The sequence below is a fragment of the Myiozetetes cayanensis genome, unplaced genomic scaffold, assembly GCF_022539395.1.
Source record: "Myiozetetes cayanensis isolate MyiCay16 unplaced genomic scaffold, myiCay2020 scf17, whole genome shotgun sequence".
NCBI lineage: Eukaryota > Metazoa > Chordata > Aves > Passeriformes > Tyrannidae > Myiozetetes > Myiozetetes cayanensis.
The window spans coordinates 9,993,673-10,008,597 of record NW_026087378.1 but is presented as its reverse complement, the minus strand read 5'-3'; the positions used below and the strand labels follow the sequence as shown (position 1 = coordinate 10,008,597).

General features: G+C 46.3%; 1 protein-coding gene across 4 annotated transcripts in view; it reads left to right on the top strand.

The window, feature by feature from the left end:
- Positions 1-2,263: 2,263 nt before the first annotated feature.
- Positions 2,264-14,925, top strand: part of GRIA1 (glutamate ionotropic receptor AMPA type subunit 1) — a 117,130-nt gene continuing 104,468 nt past the window's right edge. For 2 of the 4 annotated variants that reach the window (XM_050312540.1, XM_050312541.1), the window contains exons 1-2: positions 2,264-2,523; positions 4,667-4,804. In XM_050312540.1, coding sequence (XP_050168497.1) covers positions 2,442-2,523; positions 4,667-4,804 — 220 coding nt within the window. In that variant the 5' untranslated portion in view covers positions 2,264-2,441. The remainder of the gene's footprint in view (positions 2,524-4,666; positions 4,805-14,925) is intronic. The other 2 variants (XM_050312539.1, XM_050312538.1) reach the window with 2 other exon arrangements.

Here is a 14,925-nt window from a genome sequence, read left to right as displayed (position 1 = left end):
GGTTTATAGACAAAAGCAGCATTATTAATTAATGCGACTGTGCAAGCTTTCTGTAAGCTATTATAATATTTTATTGTTATGGCTACTATTATTGTTATCAGATAGGCTGTTTGGGAGTTTTGAAAATGTGCTAGCATCTTTCTGTTGCTCTAGTTATCCTTCAGCGCCTTCCTTCAGATTATAAATGCAGCTGTTTCTATTAAATTCTGGATGGAAAGCAACATCCCATAAAACCTATCAGCAGGTTATTTTAGCCTCAAATCAGTATTGCTTAAATTATACAAGGAGTGAAATGGAGGTCTGATGAAGGTGCTCTTATCAACAGCAGACGTGAATTATTTGTGCTTGAATATGACTTTGGGCTGATGGTCACCCAGGCAGTGAGATGGGGTCAGGGCATCCTTTGACCACCTTTAACTGCCCCCTGAGTGCCCAAACGACTGCTCTAATGAACCTGCAGTCTCTGGCACTAAGAATCACTGCCTGGTCACCTGGTAAAGGGTGGTTTGGAGAAAAAAAGGAATCCATACTAGAAGGATGTTTAATTGCTTACCATAAGGAAGGTGCAAGTCTTCTGGGCACTTTTTTTTGCTGTGTAACTGTACCTACTGTCCTTGCAAGAGGCCACAAAGTTTCAGGCATCAGTGCACTCCAAGGTAAAGGAGCACAGTTCTGTGACCCCCTACCAACTCTGGCATTTATGTGGGTGTTCACGTATTTTGTCATCCCAGAAGTCATATTGAAATCCATAAAACTGTCTAGGAAGATATTAAAGATCCCAAACTCTTATTTGCAGAGGTTAAATGAAGGCCTGAGGATGTAAAGAGTAGAATTATCCCTGCACCATAAGGTTATCACAGAGTTACAGAATATGTTGAGTTGGAAGGGACCCACAAGGATCTTCGAGTCCAGCTCTTAGCCCTGCACAGGACCATCCCCAAGAGTCACACCATGTGCCAAGAGTCACACCTGGGTCCTGTGGGCAACACCGAACATCACCATGCTACTGCGGATTTTGTAGGCTTGGTCGCATCCCATTTTGGTTATCCCACCCTGCAGTGTGCTCATGTGTCCAGCTGTTCCTTATGCAGGAGCAAGTCTTGACCTTTAAATTTGGTCACCACTCTTTGGTGTTATTCCAATTTAACCACATGCTTTTGGAGATGGGGAAAGGTGACCAGGGCAAGGGACCCTACACCAAACCAGAAAACGGGGCATCCAAGTCCTTTTTCTAATTCTGCCACAAATAGCCTTTTTACTGTCCATTTCCTCTTCACTATGTAGCCCTTGTGTGTATCAAGGCTGCAAACAGTAAGGGCAGAATCCCAGGGCTTGGACATGAGCATTCAGGTTCTGGCAAGAGTTGATCCCAAGTTTGGTTTGGGACTTTAGAGAGGAACAGGTGAATTTCCTTTCTGAGGTGGCTGTGGCTCTGTATTCACTACAGTTCTTCCTCAAAAATTTCTATACCACAAATTGTGCCTAAGAACTGGTTTTTGTTGTTTCTACTTTTATTGTTCCCCCATCCCCTTTTCTTTTTTTGAGAAAAGCTGCTTATGGTCAAATAAGCTCCAACCTCACTAGAACTGCCACAAAACAGCTCCTGCAATGATCCAGGCTAAAATAGACCCCTAATGTCAGAAGCCTGTCCTATCTGATGGTGCTGGTGAGCACAGATTCCTCCACATCAAACACAGAGGTGAAAAGCCTCATAGGTTAGCAGCGAGCAGGAGAAATCAATGAAAAAGATGATGGGTTTGGGGGAGTTTCCTTTTTTAATCCTTTGGGTTCTCTTGTTTGTTTGCTCTGAAATCCTTCCTCCCCAGGCACGTTTGCAGGATACGACCCTCTTTGTTATCCTAATGAGCCGGCTGTAGAGAGTGATCGGTTCAACTCCTGGCCCCAGGAGTGAGAGCCCAGGTTGGGAAGTGATGGATCAGAGGCAGAGGAGTTTCATCCCTTTCTCTAGAGGAGTTTGCCACCTACTGATTCACAGGTTCCTTTTAGCTTCTGCCAAGAGAAGTTGAGGGGGAAAGCGGGGAATTTAGGGGTAGGTGGGGATTGCCCTTAGAGATCTCAGTCAGGACCCCCGGGGGGAATAGCCGGGGCTAGGGGGGATGCCATACCCAGCTGTTGAGCTCCTAGTGGGAGAAGGGGAAGGAGCTGGTTGGAAGCGCCTGGTGTGTGCGTGTGTGTTGTGTGTGGCGGGGGAGGGATGTGGATGAGGAGCGGGCTCTCTTTCTTCCTCTCGGGGCTCAGTTAATCCTGCTGCCAGGCGCTGTTCAGCGGCAGTCTCAGCGCTGGATTCTGAGCGAGGGAGACGCGCATCCCGAAGGCGCAGCGGAGGGCAGGCGAGAGAGGCAGCTAAAGAGAGCAGAGCGGGGGAAAAATCAAATCTATGCTTGGAACTGGGCTTCTTTTTCGCCAATGCAAAAGGGAATATGCAGCACATTTTTGCCTTCTTCTGCACCAGTTTCCTAGGGGCGGTGTTAGGGGCCAATTTCCCCAACAATATCCAGATAGGTGAGTGTGGGGCTGGGGACGGTGGTCCCCCATGAGTGGGTAGGGGTGGAAAGGGGGCGGTGGGGGAAAACTGACCCATTCATGTGCTTGCAAAGGCAAAATACGCGTGTATGTGTGTGAGAGAGAGCGAGGGAGCGAACTGCGAGGGCTGGATGTGTGCGTTGGTACCAGCTTTGCCGGAGCAGAGATGGATCAATTTGGCTTTGGGGGAGGGGAAGATTGAGAATAAATGCCTGCCTGCACACACACCAACACAGAGGGAGAAAAGTGCTTCTGAAATGGAGGAAGTATGGGAAAAAATTATCTGTTCCTTGCTCTGAGAAATGTCTGGGCTGCCATTGTGTGTTGCTGCATTTGCAAAATCGGCGGTTGCATGATCCGTTTTTGTGAGGATGCTCTCATCTGTAGGTAACTGGGACGAGAGGTAACAAACAGGCACTCTTCCTTGTTGATGCTAAAGAATAAGGGCAAAGCTACTGGAGGAGGATTTTGCATTGAAGTCTCTTTCCATTTCATGCCACTTGCTTCCCCTGCACACCAGCAGTGCCTGTTTGATTCCTTTCTCCCTTCCTGTAACTTCTCAGTGCTCCTCTCCCTCCCTCCCTCCCCGGGTTTATTATTACTCTCCCATTGATCTTTACTGGTGGTGGTTTGTAACCTAGCCCCAAATTCCCTTCCCTTGCATGCCCATTTTCTTTCACGCCTCCCTTCTCTTTACAATGCCAATCAATTGCTAATCCACCAAGTTCAGGCAACTCCTGCCTGAGTCCAGCCGCACAATCAGTGCTTTTATTGCTGTTGATGCTGCATCCTTGTCTCCCTCCCTTCCTGTCTCCTCTTTACCCCAAATTTGTGCAACATCCCAAATTTTTTCCCTTTCAGCTAACACATATATTTGTCTAACTTGGCAATGAGCATCTTATTCCTCTGACACCCATGATTAGGCTGTGGAGTGGGAGGAACGGGGGACGTAGGGGGATATTGATACACAAATAGCCCTTTCCACACAAGGAGATGCCCTCTATACTAAAGATATGTAAAGAGACTTTGATAGCAGGTCCTCGCACATTTGTTTCTTCCTTGAATCATCTTAGGCATTCGTACTTTCTGCTGCTTTATTTTAATTCTCCCTTGTTGCTAAGTGCTTTGTTCCCCTACTCCTAAAATGCCAATAGCAGTGCTCTCTTTAAATACATATAGATTACAAGGCAGGCTGAATTTAATAGCATCTTCCTGGAGGCTGTGAAGGGATCTGCTGCAAGCCAAGGTTCCTGCTGGGGGAGCAGCAGGAAACTTTTCCTAGGGCCTGGCTATTGCTACACTTTGTTACAGGTCCATGGTGGAGGAAAGGCTCTGAGCCTTAGTCCATCCTGTTTCCAGTTCCTATACTATTTGTATCATTCTGTGATTCTGGGCTTGTCTATACTAATGCTTAGATTGATCCCTTTGGGGATCAAAGCTTTCAATTTCAATAAAGTCAAGGTTTCAATTTCCTGCCCAGTTTGAGTTTGACCACTGTCACCTGTTAAATTTAGGGCTTTTTGGTTTTTTGCAGCAAACCTCTAGTGGTCATGGGTCCCACATGTCACTCTGGCACTTGCAGCCCTGTTCCCATCCACCCTGTTGGGCCAGGCTCAGCCAGGCTGTCCCGTACCCCAGAGTCCCATAGTGGAGGGAAACCCCTGCAACCTTTCTGTAGCAAACCTCTCCTTCTAGTCAGGGGGGTTAGGCTGAGCCTAATTACAAGTGAGGGAAGGAAGAAAGATTCTCATTCTGCCTTTAGTAAGGTAACATTGACAGCGTTGCCATTTGTCTGCCTTAAAGTTTTGTGGGGTGAGGAGTTTCACTTTACTGCCATGGATTATCCCGATCCTGCAGGCTGCTCAGCCTGGGGTGCATCAGGGCTCCTGTATGTGATCCAGACATTACATAACACACAAACTGGAAAGGTTTTCTGCTCCCAACCTGTCTGCAGTGGGCACAAAACCCTTGGGTCTTGTGTGATGGAGGATTTCCAAGTCTAGAGGCACTCCCTGGTCTGGGGAGCTGCAGTCTCTGCTTGCAGGAACATTTTGGACTGAAGAGGTTTCTAATACAAGTGTGCTTAAGACCTTTCTTCATATTGTTTTGTTTTTCTCCCCAGGGGGGTTATTTCCTAATCAACAGTCCCAGGAACATGCAGCTTTTAGGTTTGCGTTGTCTCAGCTCACGGAACCTCCCAAGCTCCTTCCCCAGATCGACATTGTGAACATTAGTGACAGCTTTGAAATGACATACACCTGTAAGTACCAGCATTCACTGTGCTGTCCCTTGCTTTTGGCTCTTTATTGCTGATTTGAGTTTATTTCATGTCTGAAATACGAGGTATCTTGCTCCAAACGTGTAACTCACCTTTAGGGTCTGGGCGGAAAACCCCAAACACACAGGCAAAGGATTTCTGAATCATTTTGGTTTGTGCTAAGGCACAGGGAGTGCTGCAGTTATTCAGCATGTCTGGTGTTTTCTCTTCCATTGCATCCAAAGTGGTATAAACCCCCCTACAATTCATTTCTTCTTGTTTCTCTAACCTTTGCCCAGCTCATTATGTTAAGGTTTCATCCCCATATTTCCCGTAGCTGTGGTGTACAACAAAGACACCTCTTTCCACCCACAGAGTGCACAGAAGTCTCTGTTTAGTGTGAACAGCTTCTTCCTCAGTCCCAGTTTAGCCATCTGTCCTCGTAATTCAAGAAAGACCTAGCAGAAATCAGCAGCTTGGTGCGAGCGGAGTCCAGATCCACAATAAGGGGCACTCCTAATAATGACAGAGAAGTCAAAGAGTTCTAGTTTCAAGAAACAATGAAATCATTGGCTCTAAAAACAAGTATTGAAAACTGAATTTGCACCGCAGAGTTGATCCTAGGGTGTATCTGCACCCAGCTAAAGCACAGCTGTGCTGTTCTTGTTATGCGGTATAATTGAGGAAAGAAAAACCTGGCTTGCCAGGTAATGCCAAAGTTAGCAGCAACAAACAAGACCAGGAGGAAACCAGACGAAAACTAAACCCATAACACAGCCCTGTGGTTGTGTGAGAGCTGTTGCAGGATTTGCTCCCCTTGGAAAACTGGTGCAGTTCTGTGGGAAAAGGGCTCCTGTGCCGACAGGACGTGATGCACAAAGAATTTCTTGGTTTAACCTGGTGTCAGACACTGCTGACTCTCTTTGAGCCTGTGAGTGCGTAAATGGACTGTCAGGAGGGGCTGGAGGAGCCCTTCCATTTGTAGAGCCTGCTGGATTGTTGTTGGCTCGCATCTGTTGTGTCCTCTTGAGTCAATGAAACATCCTCTCTGCAGTTTAGTTGTGTGGAGAGTGGGGGTAGAGGTGGGCACAAATGGTTCTCTCTGCTCAGAAATGCACAGAAGGCAAAAAAAAAAATAAGGACCAGAAATGTACAAGAGGAGAATTATTAAGGCTTTATGAAGAAAAAAAAAAAAGTAATAAAAAAGAGGAGTTGTGATACTTTCTGTTGGAAGGTTTGCAAATACAGGATTTCAGGAATTTCCTGCCCAGTATGATATAGGAGAGGAGGAACAATTTGGCCACACTTTCATTGCAGTATCTAATGACATATCTAAAGATTTTCTATTTTCCTTAATATCCCTCTATTTGCCAACTACAAGGTTTCCATCAAGGAAGAGCAACTATTGCAGCTCAATCCAATGGCACTTTCTTGGCAGGAAAACCAGACAAATAGAAGAAAAAAAGCAGACCTTGTATCTATCAAGGGAAAGCGTCACCCACCTGGGGTAGAGTTGCTGACTGTGGCTGGGGATGAGCTATTTCAGTGCTGATAGCAGGAAGAAAGCAGAAACTGCAAGAACATCACTCAAATAAATTCTTCACCTGCACATGGCTTTCCCTCCCTCTCCACCCCTGCCACTAATGGTTTTGTTTACAGCTTTGGCAGCAGGACCATGATACTAGTTATGCTTCAGAAATCTGTCATTAGGAGCACGGGGGCAGGGGTGGTCTCACAAAAGCTGAATGGAAGCAAGACAGCCTCCCAAAGGATGTTATATTTGAGCTCTATGTAGGGCACATTGTCCTAGATCAGACCAGCAGAGCACTCTGCACAGTCCAACTTTACTTGTCCTCGTTTTTCTTCTCTTATAATTAAAAACTTCCTAAGTTCTTCCAGACTATGGAAGGCAGCATTTGTTTTGTATGCACAAAAGAAGGTGTTATTCCATATACCCTAGGGGTGAAAAAAAACCCAACCCCAAAAAACCAGGCCATTAGGAGACCTGATTTTTGTGCTTTAGGGCTGAAGTAAAACTTTTGTCAGGAATTAGCTCATTCCTCATCTCCCAGCTAATTCCCTTCCTGGTTGCCAAGACTAGATATCAACAGAAAGATCTGTTTATTTACAGAGAACAAAAACCTTGCCCACGCAGTGGTCCTTATCTTCTGAGAAACGACTGGCCATGCTACCAGTTAAAAGTACCAGTTTTCGTTCCCATGGAGATAGAGAACACAGCATTTCCTTGCCATTGGCATTACCTGTTTCTCTGACAGTTAAGTCAAAGATGTTTGTGCCCTGTAAAGCTGGTGCTGCCCCAATCTGAGTCTCCAATAGGTCATCTGAGGAACACTCATAGGTCCCAGCCCCACTGCAAATCCTGCTTTGTGTTAGGATCTGGCCTTGTGTGCTAAATGTAGTCCTTATGGCAAGTGCCTCGAGCAACATCGTTGAAAATACAGAATATACATCAAAAATCAGTTGTGGGAGCAGAAGTGAAACCCTTGTTGGGCAGCTTGCGGGGCGATGTCGAAGTGGCGGGATGAACTGCAGCACGATGGCAGCACCCTGGCTAAGGAGACTGTGTACAAAATGTATCTCAGCATCAACTGTGACACTATCTACCTCTGTCTGACACGTATTTGCTTACTGGTTAGGATGAGCAAGCTTTGGCATGACAGTGGGTGAAGTTACACGACGTCCTGCTCCCATTTGTGCCCAGGTAAAGGCGCTGTTAATGACGCGCCAGTGATGATCGTGAACTGGTAACAATAATATCCATCAAAGTGATAAATCTGGGAAACAGCAGGAGGCTGCTGTTGTGTCACGGTTGTTGCTGTCACTGTGACAGCCCAGCAATAACTTTTGCAATTCTGATGCTTTCAGAAGTGGACTTTTCATCATTATGCAGTGATTGTGAATACTCTGTGTGGGGAAGCGTCGATCCACAAGTCCTGTGCTCCCTGCGTGTAATACGTCAACAGATGATGCTTTTAGGCAAACTGTAATCATTAAGAAATTAAAAATAGGTTGTAGATACAACGTGTGGTAACCTCCTGTTTCATGTTTGAGGTTGGTGCTAATGTTGTCTCAACACTGAAACATGGGCACATTTCAATAACTGAAATATCTTCCTGAATTCATTCCATCCCACGGAATAGCTGGTAATGAACAGGCTCTGTGGTTGCAGCTGGGTGTGTGGTGGGGCTTACCCATATGAAAACACACACCTGCCACTCTGAGGGTTCTTAACTAAAGGTTAGGAGGCTTTATAATTTTGTGATGTATCTTCAAATGCCAAGGCAATTCTGTGGGGGGAAGGTGAATTGAAAGTGCTTCCTGCAGCAGAAGTACCCAGCAATGCCAGGTGACTGTAAAGGGTAAAATGATGGTCTGGAGTACCTGAAATGTTTACCTGGTGACATAGCAGAGCAAAACCTTTCTGAGCAGCTTTAAAGGCATGTTCACAGGTTCTGTCTTCAGTCATGTTTGGAAAAGAGCTTTACAGCCTCCACACAGTCTCTAGCAAACTCTGCCATGCTGGGTTTTGCTGTGTCTGACTGCACTCAGGACAGACCCAACACAGCAGCGTTAATGCTGCAAGTCAGAGTGGAGAGGAATGGGAGGAGGCATGCTCTGTGCCAGATGTGAAGACACAGAAGGTCTGAAGCCTAGGAGAGAGCTGCAAATTCCTGTCCCTGAGAGGTCTGCAGTGGATGCAGGCACCGTGTACTGTTGGCAGCAAAACTATGGCAGACTGCTTGCTTGAGACAAACTGTGCTGGGAGTAGTTTTATCTTATTCTTCATCTCAACCTCCAATTGTGCACATGTAATGCACATCCCCATCCTGTGCACAGCCCAGCTCCTCAGGGAATATGAGTTGTTTCAGCCACAGCTCCATAGCTTTATTTAATTTGTGGTGCAGAAGCTCCTGCTTTCGGCCCCTGGCTGAAGTCCCTGGGTGAGCCCAGCAGCGTCAGGAGATGTGATGGCTGCTCTCGCTGTCCAGGGAAGCCGATGGCTCAGTAGCAGCCTTCCCTGGCAGTGCCCTGGGGGCTGTGCCCTGTGAGCGGTGCTCACACAAGGTGAGTCACCAGCTTGGTAAATCTGTCCCTGCAAAACTCAGGCCACTTTGCAGGGATGACCAGTGACTAAAATAACCCCTGTTCGTCACCGAGCCCTGCAGCTCTGCTGAGGCAGCCATCGGATTTTGCGTGCTTTGGTGTGGGGTTACTGCCAAGGGGTGTTCAGGAGCTGCCCACCTGGAACACAGAGGTCAGCACAGGATAGCAACAGGATTTTTCAGCTGCAAGAAAACTTGTTGAAAGACTGAAAACCAATGAATTATTTATCCCTCTCCTTCCTTGTATGCACAGGTACAGTTACTGTGGGGTCCTCATACTGAGTATGGGCTGTGGGTGCAGTAGAATATCAACAGTTGAATCTGTTCTGGAAATTAGAAAATCGTCATGTAGTTTGGATTCTGTTCATATTTTATGAGGGCCTCCCAGCACCAATTAGAGAGGGATTTGTAATGATCACTCACTCTGTGCTTATGTTCTTATCAATAGCAGCAAGCTTACATCCAGATCAGCTATGAAATGAAGTATTTCTTTTTCTTCTTTTCCTTGGATACTTACATATATAGATAGAGTATTTATAGAGATTGCTTTTTATCTCTTAAATTGTCTCTTAGAGGCAGGAAGGAATAGGCAAGAATTAGAATGTTCTCAAATGAGGATCTAAATTTGTTTTAATTAAACAATTACTGCGTTGGATTTAAAGGAAGCTTCTTTGTTGACAAACATATGATGGTCGCCATTTCTTGTAAAGGTGTTGTTGTAATCATTCCAGCAGCAATCAATTAAAATGCAATTTTTATAATTAAACTTCCACAGCCTAAATAAGCCCAGCCCTGTAATAGTTCTGGTATTGCTAGACTTGTTATTATTTTTGCAGTGTCAGAAACCCCATGTAAGTGCTTTGGGATTTTTTTTTCCCCTGCAGAGCTGAAGATGCTTGCTATGACTATTTAATATGAGTTAGGCCAACAGAAACATGGATTTAATGATCAGATGCAGTCTGATTAATACAACATAGGTACTACAAGGAAATACATCTCCTTAGATTATGTAATAGGAAAAGATGTGATGCAGGCAGATGAATCACGGAGCATCAATTCAAGTTAGATCAAACTGAGGTTAAGGTTGCTCGGTTTTTGGGCAGGGATGGCCTGTAGCTTTCTAGTAAGTGTGTGTTTGTTTAGTGAGATGCCAACACCTTAGAGGGTCAGGTCCAGTCCTATGGAGTGTGCTGATGGGTGAAATCCTGCCAAACAGGAGGGAGCAACAGCCTCCTGTGCCCAAGGTCTCTGCAGGGCCCCCAGGGTGAGTGCTGGGTGCTCAGCAGTCACAGTGACCACTGACACTGGGATCAGGTGTCCCCCAGTGTGGTGTGTCCATCTCTCCAAAGGTCATGGGTGCACTTATTCTTTGCCTGACTACTTTTGCGTATTTAATTTTTTTTATCCTGTGTGGTGGGAGCGGTGCCTGGGGAGAGAAGCAGATATGACGAAATGAGGAAAAATCAGAGGAGGAATAAGGGGAATTTCACACCTGCAAATCTATCTGCTCATCTGGAAAGGATCCCAGATACTCACTGGTGACAAGCAAAAAAGAGAGTACAGAAGTAAAATTCGGGCTCTGCAGCAGGCAGAGAAGGGATTTGAGAAACAGTGAGCTGCAGAGGCCAGACCTGTCCATTGTGTGACAGTCACAGTTTCCACTCACAGCTTATCCTTTCTTCTCTAAAAATAAAGCTTTTCCATGTGATAGGGATCCTACTAGGCCAGAAACACACTGGCTTTGTATTTTGGCATATTAGCCAGGTGAGAGTGGAAATCTTCATGTGACTGCAGGGAAGGTAGTGAGGGGAAGCATGCTGTTCGTTTCCAAACCTGTTGGGAATTTTAGATATATATGTTTACATTTCCTTTAATAAGGTTAGGGCCTCAAAGGCAACAGCTCTCTGCCAGTAGAAATGGAAATGGTCCCAGTTAGCTTCAGTAACATGTGGAGCTCAGAGAGAACACAAAATCAACATGATCCTTAAAGAGGCAATAAGTCAGGGAGACTTTAATATTCTGAAGGTCCAAATTCTCCAGAGTGTGGAATTAACACAAGTCTTAAGACAAAGATGCATTTATTTCAACTGCATTTCTTTAAAGAGAAAAGGGTTTTATTTCTCTGACTTTAGGTGTGTAGAAGTGAAACAGGGCAGTGTTTTTCCCAGTGAAAAGTTCTGTTGGGTAGAGCACAGGATGTTCTTTGGTAATACCTGAGGAAGGCGGGGATTAGGTAAGATGCAGGTGAGGGGCAAAACCAAGCCATTTGCAATCCACCAGCACTTCAGAAAAAAAAATGTCAAAATAGTAGTGAATGATTAGAATAATAACAGCATGCTATCCAGCAGAAACTGTTCCCTGCTCACCAGCTGAACTGATCTCTCATTAGCTTACACACTAACGAGTCTCCAGTTGATTTTCTCATGCTGCCCTTTGGCAGCCAGACCCGCTTGTCCCTTCTGAGGCATTCTTAAAAAAAAACACACCCCACTACAGCAACACAAAAAAGACAAAAAGCTCCTGAAATGTCGGTTCTTTTTATTGATGTAGATCAGTTATTTTCCCTGTTGTCTGCAAACCAAACCCTTGCCAATCCTCACCCAGGGTTGCAATTCAGGAGACGTACTTATGCATCTCCAGACTGATTGATCCCTTGAGGAAGCAGCACTGAGAGGCAATGAAGAGGTGAGTAACAGTTACAAAATGCCATATCTTGGCTTCTTCAAGAGGGTCTTTTCATTCTTTGATTTTATTTGTTTTTGGCAGAGTGGAGGAGTGCAAAAGAAAACAACTGATGTCTGAGTTGTGTCATGCAACTGGTGGCAGGATTCTCATGTGGACGTGGCAAATGTGTCTAAATCTCTCCATGTGCTATAGGAGTCTAGTCTTGGCTTTGATTTTATAAGTGAGATCCTGACACTATGCTAATGGAGATGAAGTGGGAGGCAGATGAAAGGTTGAGGGCTGGAGGTTCAGAGGAGAGACACAGAAGCCCCTGTAAGTAATCTGGAAGCAGCATGGAAGGATCTTACGTGAAACCAAGGGCTACTTCTCATCTTCCCGCCCTCCCAAACAGTTTGCTTTGATCTTTGTTAGCAGTAAGCTTCAATGAGCATAAAGACATCAGTGATTACACTGATTCAGATGTGACTTTTCTCCTTCCGGACTGCTAATATTTCCTGAATTCCCTGAGCCTTGTTGTCTTTCCTTCCACGCAGCACCCACACCCCATTCAGTGCCATCTGTGAGGAGGACAGAGTTGCCATTCTGGCAGGTAAACAGCAGGAAAAATTTCCAGCAGGCCTGGGAGCTCGTGAGGAAAGCACTGAAAAGTGAAGTCCAACAGAGAGCACACAGGGACAGGGGATGGAGAAACCCTGGCTCAGGAGACATGGCACGCCCCTTCCTTGGTGCAAAGGCTGCAGAGCCAAATCTTGGTGCTTAACACAGGGAATCCCCTGCATGGAATGGTTATTGCAGACTGACAACTTGTCTAAGACAGCCTTCAGTCCTGTTGCTGCTGCAACAGTCCTGACATGCCCCTGTGCTCTCCCCTCAGCCAGCCTTGTGCAGCAGGACCCCTTGCATCCTTAGTGCATGATGAGCAACTACCATCTATACGTGGCTTGATGTACGTGATGCACGACGGTCGTGTGTTGGTCCTGAGATGGGACTGTTTGGCTAGGGAAAAGGGAGACAACAAATGCTGAGATGTAGAGCACAGTGAGGTGAAGATTAGCTGGAAAGGTGGCAGGGGAGATTTGGGGGTGACCACCTGATCACTGTCTAGCAGGGACCCAGATCAGCAGGGAAATGGGGGCAGGTCTGGGCTGGCAGCACTGTGTCTGCAGGGGCTGAAGCAAGCAGCGGAGCTGCAGAGGAGAAAGAGGTCTGGCCTGCAGGGAGTTCAGGAGAAATGTCTTTGTGCAGAAGGTGATTAATGTCTTTAATGAACTACCAGAGGAAGTAATAGAAAGCCAAACCAGATAGGGCTGCAGTGGGGGAAGGGGCTGAGGAGAGTTGCTGTTGCAGGCAAGGACGAGGCAGTGAGCTGCGGTGCAGCCCGTGCAGCAATGCCATTTCCAGTTCACTGTCCCAGAAAAACAGTCGGGCACAGCAGCTGTCCCTAGTCTGTCCTGAGCAAAGGCAGATCTGAGTGCATTTCACAGATTTAATCAGAATTAATTCAGTCTACCAGACTGTCCTGGTTCTGGGGTCTTTTCTGCTCAGCTCCTTTTGGCTGTGCCAAAACCCACTGTCTACAGCTTCAAGGGGTGGGGGTGGTAATCTGGGAGTCCCTGTGCTCCTCTCCTGTGGGGACAGCAAAAAGAGGCTGTCGGGAGAGTGGAGCCTCAGTGAGGGGAGCAGGGGCCTCTCCTCCTCTGTGGGTGAGGAAACCTCTTCAGGTCCCAGGAGTCTGGGACCTGGATTAGCCTAGGCTGACAGGCATTAAGAGTCATCATTTGTTTGGGAACCTGCAAGAAATGTGTGGATGAAGTCAGGCAGATTTCTAACATTGAGTCATCTATATCATAACATCCTCCACCTTAGCAGCCTTGTGTGCCAGACTCAGCAGAGACCTCAGAGATACCAGCACCTCTCCTGAACCCACAGAGCCCCAGGCAGTCCCAGGGTTTGCAGGAGATTGCCCACTCACAGTCACATACAGACTAGAAAACCAGCCCTTCATGCTCCCAGACAAGCCCATGTTTATGTGCTGATACTTAGGGGGCAATGAGTTCACTGTGCAGCCCCCAGGTAGGACCTGAGATAGCTCCTGAATGTCCATCATTGCTTCCTGAGATGAGCCCTTCCCCAAAAAGCCTGAATCACCTCTTGTTCTGGACTAAGCACTAGTGGCACTATTTTGGGGTACAGGTTTGCCCTGTCAAAGAGGAAATTCTTCTTCCAGCATTGTCACAGTTTTAGTGATGCTGAATTGGGAATACCAGCACACAGCAGCTCAAATAGCAGCTCTCAGTGACCATTCCTGAATTTCTCTTCTTTGCTTGGGTAGCTTTGCTTGTTCTCAAGTCCCCACATGTGCCCACATGTCCCCTAATTGAACTTTTCCTTCCTCTGTGAAACCCCAAGTAAAGCAACAGAATAGAGTGTTGATCTTGGCTTAGCTTACGATGAGACCTTGAGAGGCAGGTGAGATGAATTGTACCCCAAAGTGTCTGCTGCTGTATTATGTCCTTCTGCTAATTCCTCAATCCTTTGCTGAAGGTGACATCTCAGCGGTATCAAACATTTTCCTGCTCTCTCTGCGAGCAGCCTGTGAAGGCTTTGATAAAAGCAGGCATCACATTGCAAACAGGCACTTCGCAGTTGTGCTATTCTGATGTATTGCTGAGAAGTGAAGAAAACATATGTTCATGGCTTAGAAACTGCTCTCCTCAGGTTCTCCTTCTGTATTTTGGTACCGCACTGCAGTGGCCCCCCAAGGGCAGGGGCCTGACGTTGTCCTGAGATTTACTCTTATACACTTGGCCTCTTGTATTTCTCACTTTTCACGGGCTTGCTGTTGGCAGGAGGTTTTGGAGTGCTCTAACAACAATACCTGGGTTTGCTTTTGCTATCTTTGAGCAGATCTCTTTCTCCCTCTTCATGTTGACATGCTCCTGGCCAATAGTGCCTTTCCCTAGGAGTAGGTTCCAGGGTTGCTATAACAGGGGAGGAATGCCTTCAGATGCTAACTGTAGCATTTTCAAAACAGGACACAGGGATTTGACTGAGCAATTCCCACTAGCTCAAATGGGAAGAGCACAACGAAGCCCTGCATGGGACTGGAATAAATAAGCTTGTGAGAAAGGAAAACGAAAAGTTATTTGGTCAGGAAAAAAAAAAGTCATTTCTGTAGTAGTATCCTATAGCAGCTGAGACAAATCAGACCCAAAACCCTAGATCAAAACACACCTGAAAATACTGGGGGTATCGTGAATCCCATCCTGAATCTCATTTAAATCCTGTCCTGAGTTCTAACTGCCATTTTGGCAG